Consider the following 22815-nt stretch of genomic DNA (forward strand, 5'->3'; position numbering starts at 1 on the left):
ATCACAGCTGCCACTGAAGTCTCTGGGCCTCAGTTCCCCTTTCTGTAAAGAGGAATGATAATTGTACCTACTTCCTTGGTTTGTCATGAGAATTCAATGAGCTAAATATGTAAAGCATTCAGCCCAGGGCCTGGCATATAGTAAGCATTCAGTAAAAATGATAAATAATAGTGGTAAAATCTGTACCAGTCACCTCCTTTAACACTGTCCCATCCTAGTGGGTACAAAGACCAACCAATCATGCTTAGGCCGACCTGACGTGGGGGCTGGGCTGGGATGCAGGGGAAAGGAGGGGCTGCTTCTGTGTGAGTGAACCACAGGGCTTCCTGAAGGGCCCTCTTCTCTTTCAACTCACACCTCCTGACTGATCACCTGAGTCGCAGCTTTGAGCAGTCATTCCACTATGGAGCCCTGACCTATGGTTGACAGGGTAATGTGTGAGAGCAAGAGAAAGGGAAAGGAGAAGGAGACAGAGTCAGGGAGGAGGGACCTGGGGCCTCAGGGAGGCCTGGAGCTGTGAGGTGTGGAGGTGGGGCAAGGCTCACACAGGCATGTCTGCCCTCCTGTGTCTGTTCCCTGTGGTCACAGCAGGAAAGAAACAAAAACAGAAAGCCTAGGAAAAGCTCTTCTGGGAGTTCAGTGAAAGAGAACCAACAGCACCTTTAATCTGAACGAGGATGCACAGAGAGTGTACATGAACTCCTTTCTGGATACATGAGAGCATTCATGTCTCTTCAATAATAAGTTACATAAAACATTGGAAATGTGCATAACTTATGCATGTACCCATCTGTGGTTGAAGTAGCTGACAGCCACCACAGTCCTCCTGCTGGTGAATGCTCTCTGCCCTCTGGGCCTTTACCCTGCCATCCCTTCTTTCTGGAATGTCTGCATCCCTCCTAGCTTCTACTCATCCCCAGGGCTCATACCCCACCTCCTCTTGGAAGTCCCCCACATCTGCAGCTGGGCAGCACGTCTCAAGACCCAAGACCAGGTCCTTACCTGGTCACTTGTCATGCATGCTCTCTAGCAAGACCCTGAGTTCTTCAAAGACTGTATTTTATTTCAGTCTCCATCCCTAGTGCCTGGCACATAGTGAGTGCTCAAATATACCTGCTGAATTAGAGTAAAATACTCGAGTTGCTGTATGGAGGTGAGAGTTGGACCATAAAGAAGGCTGAGCCCCAAAGAAATGACGCTTTCAAATAGTGGTGCTGGGGAAGATTCTTGAGAGTCCCTTGGACAGCAAGGAGATCAAACCAGTCAATCCTAAAGGAAATCAACCCTGAATATTCATTGGAAGGACTGATGCTGAAGCTGAGGCTCCAATACTTTGGCCACCTAATGCGAAGAGCTGACTCACTGGAAAAGACCCTGTTGCTGGGAAAAAGACTGAGTGCAGAAGAAGGGGGCAACAGAGAATGGAATGGTTGGATGGCTCCACTGACTCAGTGGATGTGAGTTTGAGCAAACTCTGGGAGATAGTGAAGGACATGGAAGCCTAGAGTGCTGCAGTCTATGGGATTGCAAAGAGTCGGACACGACTGAGTGACTGAACAGCAACGCAAGTTGCTCATGTGTTTCCTTGAAAGACAGCCTCTGAATCAGAGGGTTGCCTTATCATCAGAGGGGACTTGTAAAATCAACAAGCAGAGCAATCCATTCCTTCTGGGACTTCACAATGTCATGGTGATGGCTTAAGGAGCCCCTTATGATGTCAGTACCTGCCAGTTAAGTAAACCCAAAATCAGGATGGAAACCAAAGTATCAACAAAGGCACTGTCAACACAGCCTGGCTAAGGAAAGTGGTGCAGTCATCTGCAGATACAGTTCAGCGCCCGGGGCCTACACCTGCTCTGTGAACCATCAAGGACTCTGGTCCAAACCCGGCCTAGCTTCCGTCCTGCTCCCTGCACCTTCCACCTGAGGACTGACACGAGATGAAGCTGCAAGAGTGAAGCCATTGACGGGTGCCTCTGCTTTGTTAGAAGGGTGCTTGAAGGCCAAGATCCCAAAAGAGACAAATTGCCCATGTTTACACTCTCTGCTAAGCTACAAGCCACAGATGTCATAATATTGGCTAATACTCATCACATAAGGTGTTAAGCAACTTATATGGATTATCTTATTTAGTTTACGCCCTGTGTGTTCAGTTGCTCAGTCCTGTCCAACTCTGTGACCCCCTGAACCGTAGTCCACCAGGCTCCTCTGTCCTGGGATTTTCCAGGCAGGAATACTGGAGTGGGTTACCATTTATACTTGTCACATATCATATTGAGCAACTTATATGGATTACTTTATTTAGCTTTCTCCTTACCCATAAGGTTAAAAAAAAAAAAAAGTATCATTCCCATTATACAGATTAAGCTAGAACACAGAGAAAGGTTAAGTTAAACACTCAACATACCACTGACTGCATACAGCAGAGCTGGGATCTGACCTCAGATACTCCGATTCTAGAGCCAATGAAGCACTAACTACCCAGTCATCTCTCTCATGCAAAGACTCAACAGGCCTGTCCCAAGAAATTCTAAGATCACCAGTGGTTCATAAACAGTTATCTTTCCCAAATTCTTAAACACCTAGGACACAGATAACCCATTAGGAAATGCAGGGAGTAAGTCTGGGATGAACAAAGGAAGGCCTCCTGCCGAGAGCAGATGATAAAATCAAGTGGGCAGTGGGTGACCAGTGGCACAGTCTGAGTCACACCTTTGAGAGGCTCACTGGAGCAGGGAGCCAGCCTGACCCACCCAACCCTGAACCCTGAATTCTGAGGAACTCGAGGCTGTCTACATCCCCTGGGAAAGACAAGGCAACATATGCTGGTTCTCTGACTCACATACTGGACTTGACGGACTCATGTACCACCTTTCTTGGACCTGAGTTCCTAAGTGGAAATTAAATGCTGGAGGATATTTGCCTTTTACTAATATGATCTGCCAGAGCATGAGCTTATTTGCATGGTGACGGTTAATGAAACGATTAAGTGGTATGCATGGAAGCTAAAACATGGGTTGAAACTTTTCAATTTTCATCTGCAATAATGAGCACTAGGCTCAGGTTCTTACCCTGTATTTCACATCCATTAATTATTTCAGTGACTACAGTTACAATTAATAAAGACTCAGCCATGTGTGTTAAATCTTAACATTCCGTTTTCTCATCCGTCAGTTGAGTGGAGGGTGTGCAGAAGGTTGTGCTGGAGGGCAGGATGAGGCTCTGAAGTCCTTTCTTAGCAAAAAACGTACTGATGCAGACCTGTGTGCCCAACACCATACCTTGTGCTTCACCTGCCTTACCTCACTAAACCCTCACAATGTAATCTCAGTAAGTGTTTTCATTCCCCTTATGTCGTCACTGCCTCGCAGGTCACCCCTCAGAACCTGAACCTGATTCTCCACAAGGCCCCTCGCATGCCCCATTCTGTCCTTGCACCCGGCTTCCTCATCTCCAGATACCCTCCCACTTCACTCTTCCAAAGTCATCGTCTGTCCTCAGCAAAATCCCGTGTCGCTGCCCCCTGCTCTTAGAGACGCCTCACCCTCTTGCTCTTCCTTAAGACCGGCTCTCCTAAGGACCCACTTCCCCTGCTGTCCTCTCAAGTGGGGCTGGCTTTGCTCCCCCAGTCCTCATGCCCCTGGGCTGAGAGAACTGGGGGAGGGAGCGCATCTCTCTCTTATTGTTCCTTACCACTCCCATACCTTTCTCCTTCTCTCCTCCTGGGAACACCGAGCTCTGAACCAGCTTTCATCAGATTACATCACCCATTATTCCACATCATTGGAGCTTGCAACACTGGGGCACTCCCTGCCATTTCTCCATGGTTTTAGTTCCTGCTGTTTAAATTCCCGATACTTTACACACAGACCATCATTTTAACACCTTGACTGAGTTTTATGAGCTGTCTCCTCCAGTGGTCTTACTTTAGTAAGCCTACACATCTCATGATCACTACACGTCTCATGATCAATAAATGCAAACTCTCCATAATCTGAGCATCACACATCACAGTCTCTGACTACTAGCTCAAATTTTTATATCTCCCTCAAATGTCCCAGCTCTGTCAATCTTTTGCCCACTCCCACGACTTCTAACTCACTAACCTAACCACCGTATTTTTTTATAGGCTTTATTTTTAGAGCAGTTTTAGGTTCACAGCAATATTTAACAGGAGGTACAGAGTGTTACCATATACCCCCTGCCCCCACACATGCATAGCCTCCCCCATCAGAATGGAGCACTTGTTACAACTGCTGAACCTGCACTGACACATCATTATCAGCCAAGTCCATACTTCAAATCAAGGCTCACTCCCGTCCTCATACATTTTGTGAATTTGGACAAATGTATAATGACAGATATCTACCGTTGTGGTATCATGCAGAGTAGTTTCACTGCCCTAAAAATCCTCTGCTCCACTATTCATCCTTCCCACTCCCCAACCCCTGGTAACTACGATTTTGTGTGTGTGTGTGTGTGTCCCAACTGGTAAAGAATCTGCCTGAAATGTGGGAGACCTAGGTTCAATCCCTGGATTGGAAAGATCCCCTGGAGAAGGGAATGGCTACCCACTCCAGTATTCTGGCCTGGGGAATTCCATGGACTGTATAGTCCATGGGGTCGCAAAGAGTCGGACACGACTGAGAGACTTTCACCTTCACTATCTCCCCAGTTTTACCTTTTCCAGAGTGTTATACAGTTGGAATCACACAGCATTTTGTGGCCTTTTCAGATTGGCTTCTTTCACTTAGTTACATGCATTTAAGGCTCCCCCATGTCTTTTCATGGCTTGATAGCTCATTTCTTTTTAGCACTGAATATTATCCCACTGTCTGGATGTACAAAAGTTTACTTATTCATTCATCTACTGAATGACATCTTGGTTGCTTCTAAGTTTGGGCATTTATAAATAAACATTCATATGCAAGTTTTTATGTAGACGTAGCTTTTGACTCCTTTGGGCAAATACCAAGGATCGTGATTGTTGTATCATGGTAAAAGTATGTTTCATTTTGTAAGAAATCATCAACTTTATATTTAAAATGGAAGTCCTGTCTCCCTTCATGCTAGCCACAATTCACGGACTATCATAATCTCCCCTGACTTCTTGTAGTTTTTGGCAAAAAATACAATCCTGGTAAAATCTAATTGTCCACCTACTCATCCTGGCATCTGGAGAGATGAATGTGGTTACAAAGAGTCAACCATACTAGCTGGGCTCATCTTAAAATAATTTTATTTATTTATTTCTGGCTGTGCTGGGTCTTCACTGCTGTGTGGGGCTTTTCGTGGTGAGCCAGGGCTATTCTCTAGTTATGGCACACGGGCTTCTCATTGAAATAGCTTCTCTTGTGGAGCACAGGCTCTAGAACATGCAGGCTTCAGTATTTGCGGCACGTGGGCTCATTAGTTGTAGTTTCCAGGCTCTGGAGCATAGTTTCAATAGTTGTGGCACATGGGCTAACTTGCTCTGTAGAATGTGGGATCTTCCCAAACCAGGGAACTAGTAGGTGGATTCTTTTACCACTGAGCCACCAGGGAAGTCCCTAGCTGGTCTCATTTTCAATTTCTAACCATGACTCTCAAATGGGCTTTTACTGTTCTTTAGCAATAATACCCTGTCTCCCTAATCTATTCACTCTTTAATTGACCTAAAGTCTATTTCAGACCTCCTCCTCTCAAACTTCCAGCACCTTCTCCCCAATTCTTACTCACAGCTAGTAATTTTTCTATTTCACTAGAAAAAAAAATTGAAGCAACAGAAAGAAAATGTCTACAGAGCCCAACACCAATGCATCCATCTACTACTACCCTCACCCACATATTTGACCTTCCCTCCCACTACAGATAAAACGAATGTGATTCAAGTTCATTCCTCTATTTATATGCTACACCCAATCTTCTGTCATATATGCTGTTGAATTAAGGGATTCATAAAATGATATACTGATATCATATATAATGATCAACATAATTATCTACTGGAAAATTCCCGTCAACCTACAAAATATTGTGGTTTCTCCCATAAGGAGAAGGAGGGAAAGAAGGGTGGAAAGGAGGAAGTCAAGGAGACAGGAAGGGAGGAACAGTGAAAGAAAAGAGGAAGCTTCTGTTTTTACCCCACTTCTCACACCAGCTACTTTCTGTGCCCTCCTGTGTAACAACACTCCTCACAAGGGCTGTCTATAATAATACAGGTGTTGGTGGGGGGTACTGCTTAGTCTCTCAGTCATGGCCAACTCTTTGCAATTGCATGGACTGTAGCCCGCCAGGCTCCTCTGTCCATGGGGATTCTCCAGGCAAGCATACGGAAGTGGCTTGCCATGCCTTCCTCCAGGAGATCTTCCCAACCCAGGGATCAAACCCAGGTCTCCCACACTGCAGGCAGATACTCTACCATCTGAGCCACCAGGGAAGCCCAAGAATACTGGAGTGGGTATCCTATCCCTTCTCCACGGGATCTTCCTGACCCAGGAATCGAACCGGGGTCTCCTGCATTGCAGGTGGATTCTTTACCAGCTGAGCTATGAGGGAAGCCCCAATAATATAGATGGAAGTCTTCAAATCTCTCTCTTTCCATTCCTTGATCCTCACCAGTTACACCCTTCACTCAAAACTGCTCCCATCAAGGAGACCAATGGCCTCCAAGTTGCTATATCCAATGATCAATTCTCCGTCCTCCTCTTATTATATTTGGAGAAAATAATACTACCAATTTTATAAGGTGATCATTTAATGAAATGCTAAAATGTTTAGGAAACTTTTACTGCAATCATATCTTAAGAACTCTCAGTCTAAATGTCAAAGGCAGAGAACCTCCCAGGTTTACAGCATGCACATGTTGATTTATCTCCATTTGTATTTCAGTTGGAGCTCTCAATAAACACTCCTTCCTCACAACTGGGTCTCTGACAGGAAGAGAGAGGGCCATGGATTCAAGACCCACACTCTTTTTTCATCTAAGGTCTCCATGGGGGAATGAGTGTTGATTATCCTGTATGATATGCATGTCTTCACAGCATCAATCTGAGAGATTCATTTAACTTTTGACCCATCAGAATAATGAGCTTCTCTCTGTCTCCTGATTTAAGTTTATCCATAACTTTGAAAAAGTTTGAGAGTTGGTGTTTTTAACCAAAGTCAAACAAAATAATAATTTCCTATAATTGGTGCTGTCAAAACAATAGCTTCAGCACCCAAAATTCAAGGTATCAGAATACCATATTACATCATTTTGGTTTGTCCTCCTCTATGTTAAAGCCAGCGATCCATCTCAATAATAAATGAGTTTGTGAAATTTATGGGCCAAAGGGAAAAGAAAAAAATTCTGGGCCAATAAAAAAAATCAAAGGATCTCTATTAATATCTCTGTTGAACAGAACACAAAAAATAATGGCAAATGAATTCTCTAAAAACTGTTCAGTACATTGACCAAATAAAACACTCTGAGCCAGTAATTTTGGATTGAAAGCTGGAAAAAACTTGCTGGTAATATTTTGTTCCTAGAAAGAAAACTTCTAAATCTTCAAACCAGTATAAGAGCATCTAATTGACCATCTTATTTGTCATATTAATAAATACACCTAAGCTACGGGTTCAAGAGTAAATAATCCATATTTGCAAACAACACCCTTGTCTATGTAGAAAATTCCAAAGAATCTACAAAGCATGACTTCAGCCAGGTCGTAGGATATAAGGTTAACATATAAAAATGAATCATATTTCTATATACAATAATGAGTGAGTAGACATTATTTTAAAAATATTTACAATAGCTAAAAAATGGAAATACTTATACATAAGTCTTACAAAACATATGTAGACTCTACAGGCTGAAAGTTATAAAACACTGATGCAAGAAATCAAATAAGATCTAAATAATGAAGAGATATACCATGTTCATGGTTTGGAAGATTCAACATAATTAGGATGTCAGTTCTCCCCAAACTATCTATAGACATAACATAATTCCAATAAAATTTATAGCTGAATTTCTTAAATACATGAGCAAGCTTATTTAAAAATGAATATGAAAAAGAATGGCAAAGTTGGAGGATTCAAAGTACCTCATCTTAAGACTTAATATAAAGCTACAAAAACAAAGATAGTTGGTATTAGAGAAAAACAGATAAAGAGATCAAGGAAACAGAACAGAAAGCACAGAATTAAACCCATACAAATGTGGTTAACAATTCTTGACAGCTATACAAATCAACATCATGGAGTAAGAATAATATTTCAACAAACAAGGTTGGAACAAATGAAGATCCATGTGCTATAAAAGGAACCTTGACCTATGCCTTATACCTTATGTAAAAGTTAACACAAAATGGCTCATGGACTTAAGTATAAAACCTCCAGATGTACAAGGCTCGGGTTTGGAAAAAGCAAAGGAACTGGAGATTAAACTGCCAACATTCATTGGATCATAGAAAGCAAAGGAATGCCAGAAAAAAAACATCTACTTCTGTGTCATTGACTATGCTGAAGTCTTTGACCACGTGGATCACAACAAACTGAAAAATTATGAAAGAGATGGCAATATCAGACCACCTTTCCTGTCTCCTGAGAAATTTATATGTGGGTCAAGAAAACAACAGGCACAATTGGACATGGAACAATTAACTGGTTCAAAATTGGGGAAGGAGTATGACAAGGCTGTATACTGTCACCCTGCTTGTTTAACTTACATGCAGAGTACATCACGTGAAATGCAGGGCGGGGTGAATCACAAGCTGGAATCAAGGTTGCCAGGAGAAATATCAACAACCTCAGATATGCAGATGATGCCACTCTAATGGCAGAAAGTGAAGAGGAACTAAAGAGCCTCTTGATGGGGATGAAAGAGGAGAGTGAAAAAGCTGCCTTTTAAACTCAGCATCCAAAAAACTAAGATCATGGCATCTAGTCCCATCACTTCATGGCAAATAGGAAGGGAAAAAATGGAAATAGTGAGATTTTATTTTCTTGGGCTCCAAAATCACTGTGGACACTGACTGCAGCCATGACATTAAAAGACACTTGCTCCTTAGAAGGAAAGCTATAACTAAGCTAAACAGCATATTAAAAAGCAAAGACATCACTTTGCCTACAAAGATCCATATAGTCAAAGCTATGGCTTTTCCAGTAGACGTGTACAGATGTGAAAGCTGGACAATAAAGAAGGCTGAACTTTGAAGAATGGATGTTTTTGAATTGTGGTATTAGAGAAAACTCTTGAGAGTCCCTTGGACAGCAAGGAGATCAAACCAGTCAATCCTAAAGGAAATCAACCCTAAATATTCACTGGAAAGACTGTTGCTGAAGTTGAAGCTAAAATACTTTGGCCACCTGATGCAAGGAGCTGACTCACTGGAAAAGACTCTGATGCTGGGAAAAATAGGCAAAAGAAGAAGGGGGCGGCAGAGGAGAGATGGTTAGATAGCATCACCAACTCCATGGACATGAATCTGAGCAAACTCCAGGGGACAGTGGACAGAGGAGCCTGGTGTGCTGCTGTCCATGGGGTCACAAACAGTGGGACACTACTTAGTGACTAAACAATAACGACAATAAAGTTCAATGTATAGTTATCATATACTCAGCAATTCCACACCTATATATTTACCCTGAAGAACTAAAATTTTATCTTCATACAAGAACCTATACATTAATATTTACAGAAGCTTTATTTGTAACTGCCAAAAATGTGAACAACCAACTCCTTCATTGAGTGAACAGATAAACAAACTGATACATGCATGCAGTAGATCTGAGTTAAAAGAAATGAACTATTAATACACACAACACTCTGGATGAATCTCAAAGGAATTATACTGAGTGAGAGTAGCCAGTCTCTATAAAGATTATATACTGTATGATTCCACTTATATGACATTCTGGAAAAGGCAGGACTCTGGGGCCTCTTCGTCCCATGCCCAGCACAGCTACAGCTCATGGTCCCAAGAAACACTGCACTTGCAGCAGCTTCAAAACACTGAATCTGGACAAACTGTTGTGCTAACTCTTTGCCCATCCATGAGCTAAGAATGGCTGTCTCTTGTTTCTTTCTTTAAGAACAGACCTGAGTATGCCCCAGCAGGAGATTAAGTAATGAAGATGTGCATACAGCAGTTCACGGAAACAGATGGCAACGTCTACACTGATATAACCTACACCGCTGGCTTTTTGGGTATCATCAACATTGACAAGACTAGGGAGAATTTCCATCTGACTGTGACACCAAGGGTCACTTAGCTGGTTCACTGTATTACTCCTAGAGAAGCCAAATGTAAGTTGTACAAAATGAGAAAAAGCTTTATGGGTACAAAAAAAGATACCTCATTTGGTAAGCCATGATGGTGATACTATCCACAAGGTGAACATCATTCAGACTGGTTTGCGGACAGGCAAGACTACAGATTTAATCAAGTTTAATACTGTGAACCTGTGTGTGATAACTGGAGGTGTTACCCTGGGAAGGGTTGGTATAATCACCAGAGATGAAAAGAAGTTAAGAAATCCAGAGTATCTTTTTAACGTATGGATTATATGCAAGTGAGAGAAGAAGAATCAAAGGTTTCTTGAGCATTCTGTGTTCACCACTCCACAAGGCAATCTTGCTCCCAATTCAATAATTAAAAACCATAAAAAAGCAAGAGATTTTTTTTTGCAAAGATTCCTGCCCTCAAGAAGCTTATATTCTAATGAAATATATGGACAATAAATATAATAAATAACATGTATAGATGTCATAGAGTCATAAGTATTGTGAAGAAAACAAAACAAAAAGGAAAGGGTGAATGCAAATGGAAAAAAGTTACAATGTTTTTAAAAGATACTCAAGGAAGTCTTCTGAGAAAGTGACATTTGAGCAAAGACTTGAAGAAGTTGAGAAATCTGTTCTTGTAGATTACCTGGGGAGAGAGCATTATAAGAAGAGAATAGCCAGTACAAAGGTCTAGTCCATGTCCTTTGAAGTGTGTTTGAAGAACAGCGGGGTCAGGTGGCTTGAATAGACTGAGGGAGAGAGAGAACCACAGCAAATCAGTGAGAGAATGGAGAGGCTAGGCAATGTATGTCCTCACAGGGCGGTATAATAAGTCTACTTTTACTTCAAGGGGATGGAGCGCCGTGGGAGGGTTTGAGCAGACCAGTGCCATGAACTGACTGCTTTTTCTAAATATCTTTCTGACTGATGTATGGAAAATAGACCATAGAAGACCAGCACAGAATGAAGGAGGTCAGTTAAGAGTCTCTTGGTTAGTCTAAGCAAAAATTGATGGTTTAGATCAATATATATGTAGAAGGTATTGCTGGAGGAATCTGCTACTAAATTGTATGTCAGGTTTAAGAGGAAGGGAGGAACCAAGGATAAATTCAAGGTTTTTTTGTCCTGGACAACTGATAGGTTGGGAAATACTAGTAAGGCAGAGAAGACTAAGTCCAGAGTTAGTTTCATTGACTCTGAAGTGCCTATTTGGCATTCAAGTGGAAATACCAGATGACAATTGGCTATAAGACTCAAGTTCAGGAGAGAAGGCTGAGCTAAAGATATAAAATTTAAAGCCATCAGCATATAGATAGTATCTAATGATCTTAGATAGGATCACTAAGGCAATGAGTATAAAAAGACAGGAGAATTCAAAGGACTGGGCACATCTATAGGACATTCTAAAACTAAGACATCAGGGACATGAGAATTAACCAACAAAGATGCAAAAAGTACTCATTAAGGAAGAAAAATCACAGAACAGTATGTTATGCTGGAAGCCAAGTAAAGAATGTATATCAAGGAAGAGGAAGTGATCAGCTCTGTCAAAGCACCTAACAGGTCATGTAAGATGAGGACTGAGAACCAACCACTGGATTTAGCAACATGAAAGGCATGTGTGACCTTGACAAGAACAGTCTCAGTGGAAGCAATGGCTAGAGTGTGAAAGTTTTGCTGAACCGGGTAAGAAATATGTAAGGAGGGCAACTATGAGTGTACACAAGTCTCATGAGTTTTTCTACAAAATGGAACAGAAAACTGGAGTAGGAATTGGAGAGGGAAGTGGAGTCAAGAGGCGTTTCTTATTAAGAGAAGAGAACAGCAACATGTTTGCATACTAAGCCAGCAGAGAAAGGGAGAGATTAACAATGCAGGAAAGAGAAACGAAGAGCAGTACACAGGACTGATGTTGGGAGGAGGAGCTGGCCTTAAGACAGGAGCAGGGGCAGTTCACCCAGAGTAAGAGGGGAAAGAGTCCATGAGCAGAGATGTATGAAAGCAGACGATGGGGATGCTGTGAGCATGTGGAGCTCCTCTTCTGATGCGTTCTATTCTCCAAGTTAAAAGGGAACTAGGAGCGGGAGGAGGTTGGACAACAGGGTAGGAGAGGTCTGAAACGCTCGTTTGGGACAGGAGCACCGGGGACTCCTTGAGGTCGGAGGGGCTGAGTTTACAGCACGCCGACTCAGTGCGGGTGTGTGCTCTCCAGCCACGTTCACTGTGCAGAGGCGGGGGCAGAGCAGTGGAGAGTCAGACCCAACCAAAGTCAGGCTTTAATCCAGTGATGGGAACAAAACAAGAGGAGGGCAAGAGAACTGATGGGTGCAAGGATGATAGTAAAGATTACCCACAAAACGGGAGCTCTGCAAGGAGGGAGACAGGGACCTGGCGGGGGTGAACACGTGGTACGGGCAATGGCTTGCAGGTTTGGTGAAACCAAAGGATTACCAGAATTGGGGCTCCAGATGGAGAAAGCTGGACATATAGGGGGTAGTGGTCAGAGAGGAGACCGAAAGTTGGGGGCATGGAGGAGCTTCAGTTATTGGGAATAACTAAGAGAATGAATGGTTGAGTTTGCACTGAGGATAACATCACTAAAGAAAATGTTATCATGGAAATGAGAGGGCAGGGTAATGGGAGGGACATCTTCTTCGATACTGAAACCACCAAGAACAGCAGCAGTTGGGTGAGTGACAGTGAGAGAGGAGGCAGAATCTTCAAGGAAAGCGAGAAAGTAATCAGAGAGATGAGTCAGTGACCAGTATAAGGAAAAGTGGGTTCAACCTGTTAATTTATCTCCCTGAGTCTCGGTTTTCTCACTCATGAGTTGGAAATACTGACAGGCCCTCTCACGTGAGTATTTTGTAAGGCCTGAGTAAGATGATGCAGGCAGAACACCTCTCACCCAGTGGACCTGGCAGACTTCAGTATGCCGGGATGTGGGATTACTTAAAAGGGCATCTGTGAAGTCTTGGGAATATGTCGCATCTCTCTGACCAAAGGTAAAAAGTGTGGCTGAAAGGCTCACTGAGCTCAGGGCTATCCCACTTTTCATAATCATCAAAATCCCCCAGATGTGCGCCCATGGCTCTCCCTCTCTGTGGGAGGCTGGGCCTGGCATGAGCCTCCAGTCTGCAGCTATCCACACCCATGTCATCTCCATCTTCCTGGCAGGCTGGTTTTGTCTCTTCCACCCACATGCAGGCACAAAGTGCACTGCCTTCCAGACAGTCTTAATTCAGAAGGCAAAAGCAAACTGTTTTGGCTGCCCTGGCGCTTCTCCCTTTTTTTTTATGGCCCAGCTAGTAAAAAGCCCAGGGAAGTGAAAGTCTCTAATGTAATGGTACCTTCCATCCTGAACTGCACCGAACCCAGAAATGCACAGAGGCTCTGAGACGGCACAATCTCAGTTGCCCGTGACAGTCTGCTGGAGCAGTCATCTTTCTACCCAACATTTCCCAAACACCCTCCTTATCCCTAAATTATATATAAAAATGAAAAGCAGCCACTCTCGTAGGAAAACATTTTCTTGATCCTTTTCCTTTTCTTAGCTAACAGTCACTTGCTTCTTTCTCTAATACAAAAGGGCATTTTGATGCAACAGTGCTGCAAGGAGAAACAAATCATTAATTTAGAAAAATGGTGGTGTTCCTACAGTTTGCCAGGCTCCCATCTATTTGCTGAGGAATCCAGGGTCTGGAAAAGCAAAACCACACTCCTGTTTACCAACTACTATTTATCACTCTCAGGGCTTTTGACATTGAGTAACAGTGAAAGTGACATTTGGCTCTTGTGCTGCTTTCAAATAGACTCATTTCAACTAAGAAACCAATAAGAAACCCTATAGGGGAAAACATTTTTGGGGAGGAGTGGTTTGAGGGTGACATGAAACATTCTTCTGTCCAACATTTTGGATCATTATCTGGAATTGAAGCAGTGTGTTTTAGGGGAGAGAGAAATTGGCACGTCACAAGGAAAGGCAGTCAGCCTCTCAAGATAATTCAGAAAGGTGTGCCTCGGGAGGGGAAGAGAGAAACCCACAGGCAATTCATTAAACAAACAAAAAAAAAGAGGTCAAGGTCTGAAAATGATTATTCAACAGGCAAGTAATTTAACTTGCCATGATTTGCTGTACAAAAGGATCTGTGCTAAGGAAAGGATAGTTAGATTTAAATTACATTTGATTTTTAAATTTATAAGCAGATTTTCCAGCACATTAAAACAAAGCACACCTGTGTACATTTTTTCCCTCCAAATTTAGTATATCAGCCATATCTTTCCAGCAAACTTCCTGCGTAGAACAGTTATCATCACAGATTGGTGGTAAATGAGTAAAGTGATATTCCCATCAGCCTTAAAAGTGCATCTCCTTATCACTCCTCCCTCAGATCAGGCAATGGTAATTGCTGCTTTCAAAGAACCCAGGGTGGGCTTTGGCAGGCATCAGAATCACTCAGAGAACAAGGTTAAAAGATTAACCTTTTAAGATTAAAAGACAGGTTAAAGACAACTTCCTGGGTCTCATCCCCAGGAATTCTGAGTCTGTAAGTCTGCAGTGGGGCCTGGGAATCACAGTTATAGCACATCCAAGGTACTCTGATGCAGGTGGCCATGGAACACAGCCTGACAAATCCTGGCTTAGAAAAGATGTCCTCTAGACTACTGTAGCAAGAGAAACGGCCCTGCCTTCTGGTTCCAGCACATTCCCTGGTTCCAGAGTGGTCTATTAAGCTCACACTTGGTGGACAGTTGCTGATCGACACTGCTGAGCTAGGCAAGCCCATCTGTGGGGTTCGGTGTGACACACCCCTGATTTCTCTTTATTCTGTTAGAACGATTACAGGAAGTTATCTATGCAATGCAAGGATTTTGTGGTGGGCGTGCTGGACCTATGCCGAGACACAGAAGAGGTGGAAGCGATTTTAAATGGTGATGTGAACTTCCAAGTCTGGTCCGACCACCACCGTCCAAGTCTGAGCCGGATCAAACTCGCCATTAAGTACGAAGTCAAGAAGGTAAGCTTCCCCACCTCTCCTGGCCTTTCTACCTCCAGGGTTGCTGGCCGACCTTTGTGCTCACACATATTTTGTTCCCACAAGAGGATGGAGACAATAGCAATTATCCGACTCACCTCTAGACAGGGGAACCTCCAGCCTTGCACGACTGCTCAGAGCTCCCTCCTCCACCCCCAGCCCACCAGGAGAGAGAGATGATGACAGTCATTCTATGAACAGGCTTCGAGCCTGGAGAATAAAAGAGGAGATGTTCAGCCTCCAAACTACTGGCGAGGACAGGGTTACAGTGAATGCTGCCATCAGCTAGCAGGCCAATTCTCAAGTTTTCATGAAAAAACATACCACTCAGTTCTTTCAACAGCACTTATTGAGCTTTCTCTGTGTGCCTGGGGACTTGTGTAGAAAACATCTTAGTGCAGAGGCTTTGTGAGATCCATGGTTCTGGGTGGCTTAGAGGAATTTCCCTCTCAAGGCTTATGAAAGGCTTTAATAGGAAGCATGATTAGACTTCCAAAAGAGTAAGTCCTACCTCCTCAATCAACCTCAAGGTGTCTTTAATGGCCACTGGCACCCAGGAGCCCTCACACCCACAGTGACTGGTCAGACTGAGGTCCTAAGGAGCAAGATTCAATTATAGTTCCACTCTGGATGTACTCTGGATTTTATAGAATCTGCTCTTATATTAGTTGGCATCATTCATCCTGATGAAAACTGCAGAGCTCCAAAGATCCATGTGCTTCAGTACCAACTGTGCTTTCCAAAGAAGCAAAATGGCTGATCGGTCTTTAAGGGTTGTTTTTTCCCATCTATTTTACAGGGTGACTACTGGGGGTATTCCCAATACCTCCAGATGGGCTTCTTGGCATTTTTCTTCTTGTCTGCTTATCTTAATTTGTGTGATGTGAACCATTCTTCAACAACAGTATATGGTATTCATCTAGAGAGAGCTTCTAAGTGTGATAAAAAAATCTTCCTATCCTTTTAAATTTAATAATAATAAAAAATTCTAGGAAAAATAGCTTTTTTCAAAGACTGTGAGTCCTGAAGATAAAATTGATAAGCCATGGGAAAGGTAGCCTTAGATAAATATTCAAAACCATAGAGCTATGGGAGGGGAGGAGTCAGGCTGCAGTTTCAGATAAGTACAATCCTACTGACCGAGTGTAGGGGGACTCATGTTTTAGCTTATCTCAAGAGCTCGCTGAGACTGTTCACCAAAGTACAGCAAGCAAGCGTTTCCTAAAGGTGCTGAGATATTCATGGTCTTGGAGTTCAGAGACACCCTGCTGTAGAGACTGCATGTTATGGTGGTAATAGGCTTAAGTTTCTAGCATTTCCTTTCTTCCCCAAGCCATGGTATTCTCCTGTCTTCTAGTACAGAGTGAAAGGGGAAGATGTATTTGACACCCCAAAGAAAAGAAGATGCTTGATATTTGTAGATTAGCATTCACAGTTTTGGCTCTTCACAAACAATCCCAACAGCCCAAGAAATGCAAGCATTCACCATATTTCTGAAACATAAATCCAAATCTCTTAGCAAACCAGTCACTGAGGGTGAATCCTTCAGCTAGTCCACAGTATGGCCACCACTTCAGAGCCTATAATATTCCTCCTCATTGTCAACTATCAAGTACAAAATCGTGCTGGTGATGACTGAGAAGAAAAAGTGAAACACTATAAATGTGAGAGTTTTGGTCAGAATAAAAAGGTTTTGTGAGGGAGATTATTTACTCTAGTGATATTAGGAGAGTCATAGAGGTCTCAAGAAATACCCATCATGAATGTCAAGAGTCTACTGCAATCCATAGGTAGGAAGACGATAAATGACCTGCATAAAACATCAACCTTGCTCCCTTCAAAAATCTCCGATAGGTAAATTCTCTCAAATCACATATGCCATCATGCTACATAGACAGACTCAGAGTTTTCCTTGACATTTATTCTGTCGTGAATTACCAGCAAAAATATCTAATATTTTAAAATCTTATTAATATTGTAATGAGATTTCATTTTTAATTTATGAACTTTAGCATGCTTGCATGGGCACGGTCTAACCCTGGGTCTTTCAATTATGAAACGACCAACACCAAGGCCTATTTACACCTGACATATATATGAGTCTTCAGGCTAGAATATAAAACCACAAAAAAAAAAAAATCCTAGAACTTGCCATATATCAAAGCAAACCATTAATTCAGTGATTAAAACAAACTAGTTATTTTTGGCAGTTCCATGAGCTGCTAATAGGTCTGACTTTAAAAAAAAAAAAAAAGGCTTTATGTTCAAATAAATTTAGAGACCTTGAGTTATGCAGAGTCAAAGAGATTTCTTTGCTTAAAGACATTATAGAGCCTTGATCATGCACTGCTACTCTAAAAGAAGAAGAGTACAATAGGTATTACTGGACCGCAATACTCTCTTTCTCATGGAGCTTCTGGTAAGACTAGTTTTCCATGTAACAGCCTCAATATTTATGAAATGCATAAATCTGAGTGAAATGGGTGCTGCTCTGTCGCTGGTACTGCACCCCAGATCACATCCTTCATCTGAATGTTTGCCTCTCCTCAGGCATCACCCTAATGTCTGGTCCTCTGGCTGCCTCGACCATAATGTCAGCTTCCATGAGATAAAGACAATTATCCCACTATGACACAAGGGACCACTTAGGAAAGAAGGATGAAGAGAGTGTCAGGAGATTTCTAGCATGATTCTTACATTTAATGGCCACACAGTCTTGGCTAAGTCCTTGAAGCTCTTTGGGCCTCATTCCCCTTCTGAAAAATAGGTGTATAAGCTTTTGCTTCACAGGATTTTCTCTGAACTTTCAAAGGAACTGATATGAGAAGAATTGCTCTGTAAACTGAAAAGGTCTCTACAGCTACTCAGGGAAGCATCATCGTTGTCATTCAGCGATGCTCACCCTTCTTTGGAGCTGGAGGGGTTCTTTTATCCCCAGAAACACTCTCTAGCTTGTCCTTTGTTATCTCCCCAACTCTTTGTGACCCCATGGACAGTAGCCTACCAGGCTCCTCTGTCCATGGGATTTTCCAGGCAAGAGTACTGGAGTGGTTTGTAATTTCCTTCTCCAGGGGATCTTACCGACCCAGGGATCAAACCCAGGTCTCCAGCATTGCAGGCAGATGCTTTACCGTCTGAACCACTAGGGAAGCCCATTCTATCTTCTAGAATGCTAGAAATGTCCCCCTGGGAAAGGACATCATCCCTATAACCTAAAACTCCTCTCCCAAAGACCAAAAGGCCTTGTGAGGATATGGTTTTTCTCCATGACTTCTGCCTTAATAGGGGGACTCAGCAACCCCACTGTGTTAGAAAGGCAGTGTTGGAGAAGTGGCTAAGTGGGTACCCTTATAGGTTAATCACTGTCCAACCACTCATTAATGGGGTCACTTAGGTTATGCAATATACATGTACAGTATACATACAGGCCTTCGTCTTCTCCCCCACAGTCAATCTGGCCGTCTCCTCCATTTCTATCTTTGACCCCAGGGAACTATGCATAAATGTCCTTCTTAAAGGCTGTCCTCTCCCCTTGCAGAGCAACTCTAAATAAATGCTTAGGGACTCTGAGCCTCACCAACTGGAAGGACCTAATCAGTCTCTGAATGCATTCAGGTTCACTTGGGCCCAGGCTACATCCATAAAGAAAGCCCATTGTCTGGAACATGGTCACTGCTGAGTGACTCATCACAGAGACTGAGATACAATCCTTAGTGCTCCTTTTAACATGTCCAACTGAAGACTCACATCTGGGTCCTTCATTCTTATCCCCCACCCATCTTTCCTCTTTATTGCTTCATTTCTAGACTTAGCAGGGATGCTATTTTCCTTACTTCCCCCTGTGTCATCTTTTCTTTCTTCCTGACTTCAGGTCTGCCTTGATGAAGATCAGGTAAATCTCTACTCACTCTAAGAACTTTGTAGGCATGGGTCTTCCAGGTTCAAAGTGCCCAAGGAGAGTAAGACAAGAGACCCAGAAGGTCCTACTATGCACAAGAGAGACCTTAACTCCACCTGTAGAAGAGATGCAGGCCTCCTTGGATATAATTAAGCAAAAGACTGCTACCAAAAAAAATAGAAACACATGAATATTTTGTCCAAAATTATATTAGTGTCATTGCAGAAAGCATGTCTATTATTAGGCAATATCACCAATAAGGGTGGTTCATTTAACCCGACAAGTTGTTTTAGCCCCAGTCTATGAGCCTTATAGACACTGATAAGCCTGCCAAGGATCCTAAGGAAAGGAAGACACAGTCTTGCCCTTAAGGAGCTATCAGTGCAGTGGGTAAGGTACAGATAGATATGCTATGACCATAAAAGTAACAGCCTCTGTACTCAGCTAGCTGAGCAAAGTACAGTTCATAGCAGTTACCTTTTTCAGACTTCCAGGTGGCCCTCAGTTCTAGGCTCTTGATACAAGGCTTGATTTGGAGGATGTAATCATGGTCCTTCCAACTTATGAGACCCACCCACTCTCCTCTAGAAGCAGCTCCACTCAGCTGAGCTTCCAGATCCCAGAACTTCAGAGGTACCCCCACCCCCGGACTCTGCCAAGCTCCTGGGTGATTCTTAGCCCAGAAATCACATAAAATAAAGACCTAGGATAGGACTATGGGAGACGGAGAAAGCCTCAGGTGGAACCCTCACTAGCCCCACTTAGTAACACTTTCCCTTTTGCTTCACATAGCACGCTATACTAAGGAAAAGTATCCCCTGATCTGCATTCACTGGCTCACTCATCATTTCATTAGCATCTACCGATGTCTACCACATCACCAGCTCTGTGTTCAGCACTAGAGACTGAGAAGCCCTAAATCTTTCCCTTGAGGGGTACATGGTAGCTATAGATAGAGATGTGTGAACAAAGGGTCACCATCCTGTCTGAGCAAGGTACACAGGATTAAGAAGGGGGGGCATGGGGGTCAGAGGAAGCAGTGACCAGCTCAGTCTGGATATCAGGAGAAGTTTCCCAGAAGTGGAAATGCTTGAGGTGGGGCTTAAAGGATGAGAGGTGCTAGATGGGATGGAAATTTAGGTAGAGAGAGGTTAAAGTTAAAAAGCCACAGACACCTAAGAAAGAGTGGCACATTTAGGAAAGAAACATGTTTATAGGAGGATGTGACTGAGGCTGTACTACTGTGGGAACGGGACAAACTGGAAAGCTTGTCAGAAGCAGATCCTCGAGGGTATTACACACCATGCACAAGCTTGGCCCTTATCCTGCCAGCACTATCCTACAGAATTTTCTATAACGATGGAAATGTTTTGTTTCCTACTGTCTAATATGGTAGCCACTACCACATATGGCTACTTAGCACTTGAAATGTGGTTAAGGTAATTATGAAACAGAATTCTTAATTTTTCATTAATTAATTAAAATTTCAATAGGTAATTGTGACCAGTGGTTACCGAACTAGACAGTATGATGGTATATCCTCATTCACGCAGTCAACAAGCTTTCACTGAGTGACTATAAAGCATGCTGTGCTAATCACTGAGGATGTGGTATAGTGACTGAAACTGACATGAAGCTAACCATTGTGAGGAAGACAGGTATTAGTCAAAACAGCACAGTGAAAAATTGTAGTATTCCAACTGAAATAGTGTTACAAAACAGAAAAACATGACTTTACAACTTCTAAAGACAGATACAACCTAATTGGGGAAGTCAATAAAGACTTCTTGGAGGAACTCATGAGAAAAGTTAACCAGAGGTGGTGAGGGTATTTCTGGCAGAAAGAACACATTCAAAGCTGTTCAGAGCATGCACAAAGGCCCTGTGGTGAGAAGAAATACAGCATGTAAAAGGAACTGGAAGAATGTGAATGTGACAGACTCAGAGGCATGAGGAAGAACGGGGAGTGGGGTGAGTCTAGAAAGGCAGACAGGAACCAGACCAGGCAGAGGCTTGTAGACCATGCAAAAGGATTTTGTTTTTGTTCCTTTTTTAGGAATAATAGGAATCCATTGGAGGATATTAATCAAGGTGGTTGTAAAGATTAGGACAGAAAGCCTCTGAGAAATGCTGGAAGGCAAAAAGGGTAGGTGTGGATGCAACATAATTGTTGAGCAAAAGGGACAGACTATTAATCAAGGCAGGTGAAGTTATGCTGTGTTAACAAGCAAAACCAAAGCTGTATCAGCTGTCAACCAAAAAAAAAAAAAGGTTTATTTATCACTCATCATTGGAGATCAAACCAGTCAATCCTAAAGGAAATCAACCCTGAATATTCATTGGAAGAACTGATGCTGAAGCTGAAACTCCAATACTTTGGCCACCTGATGCAAAGAATTGACTCACTGGAAAAGACCCTGATGCTGGGAAAGATTGAAGGCAGGAGGAGAAGGGAGTGACGGAGGATGAGATGGTGGGATGGCCTCACCGACTTGATGGACATGAGTTTGAGCAAGCTCCGAGAGTTCGTGATGGACAGGGAGACCTGGAGTGCTGCAGGCCACGGGGTCGCAGAGTCAGACACATTGAGTGACTGAACAACAACAATAATCACTCATACTATTTCCATCTTGCAACAGAATTCAGAGGAATTCACTCAGGAACCCAAAACGATAGAATAGCCACCACCTCAAATATTTCCACCCTGCCAAAGGGAAATCCAACCCTGGAGGGTCTCATATCAGCAATTAAACACTTCCACCTGGAAAGGACACACGGTGCTTCTGCTTACAACTCATAGACAATTAGTCACATAACCCACCCTGCCATAAGCAGGGCCAGAAAGCATTGAATAGCCCTGTCATGCATTTGAAAGGAGAGAAAAAAAAGGAGCTATTTGGTAAATAGCACTAATGACCACCAACAGGAAAAAAATTTGAGGAAATTCATATTAAGAGCATCTTCACCTCTGTAAATAGGAAGCAGAATCACCCTCTGAAGTAGAAGGCAGCCTGGAAAAAAAAAAAAATCTTTTTAAGGTTTGGGAAGGGAATTCTCTGGTAGTCCAGTGGTTAAGACTTTGTCTTCCAATGCAGAGGGTGTGGGTTCAATCCCTGCTCGGGCAGCTAAGATCTCATATGCCTCATAGCCAAAAAATCAAAAAACATAAAACAGAAGCAATACTGTAACGAATTCAATAAAGACTGAAAGAAATGGTCCACATTGAAAAAAATGTCTTCAGAAAAGTTTGGGGAAAATTCTGTAGGAGATGGGAGAGAGAGCTGAACAACAGAGCCAACAGTCCCGCCAACATTAGAGATTATAAATTCTTTGGCAACAGCCTGTGTTCTTTAAAAAAAAAAAAAATGAAAAATCTCTACAAAAAGATGGAAACATATAAAGTCAATGTCCTCCATGAACCTCAATTCCCTGCTGAGAACTTCAAGATTCTTTCATGGACATGGAGCCCAGAAGTACACAAAATGTGCCCAAAGGGCACAGCACACAGGTTCGCTCAGAGAACGCCAAGGTGGGAGGGGCAAGCTCAGAGGGGAGAGGCATGGGGGGGAACATCCCACCCACATCACCGCCCTGTCTAAAGTTGGGCCAAGGCCTCTAACAACAGCAGA

The 22815-nt window shown here is 42.8% G+C and overlaps 1 protein-coding gene across 5 annotated transcripts in view; it reads left to right on the forward strand.

Annotated features, from left to right (window-relative positions):
* The window catches only part of TRPC7 (transient receptor potential cation channel subfamily C member 7), a 139828-nt gene that overhangs the window by 28259 nt on the left and 88754 nt on the right, over positions 1–22815 (forward strand). For 3 of the 5 annotated variants that reach the window (XM_043465435.1, XM_043465437.1, XM_043465436.1), the window contains exon 3: positions 15088–15270. The exons of the other annotated variants lie outside the window; for them this stretch is intronic. In XM_043465435.1, coding sequence (XP_043321370.1) covers positions 15088–15270 — 183 coding nt within the window. The remainder of the gene's footprint in view (positions 1–15087; positions 15271–22815) is intronic. 5 annotated transcript variants of the gene reach the window in all.

Source organism: Cervus canadensis, chromosome 4 (assembly GCF_019320065.1).
Source record: "Cervus canadensis isolate Bull #8, Minnesota chromosome 4, ASM1932006v1, whole genome shotgun sequence".
NCBI classification, from domain to species: Eukaryota; Metazoa; Chordata; class Mammalia; order Artiodactyla; family Cervidae; genus Cervus; species Cervus canadensis.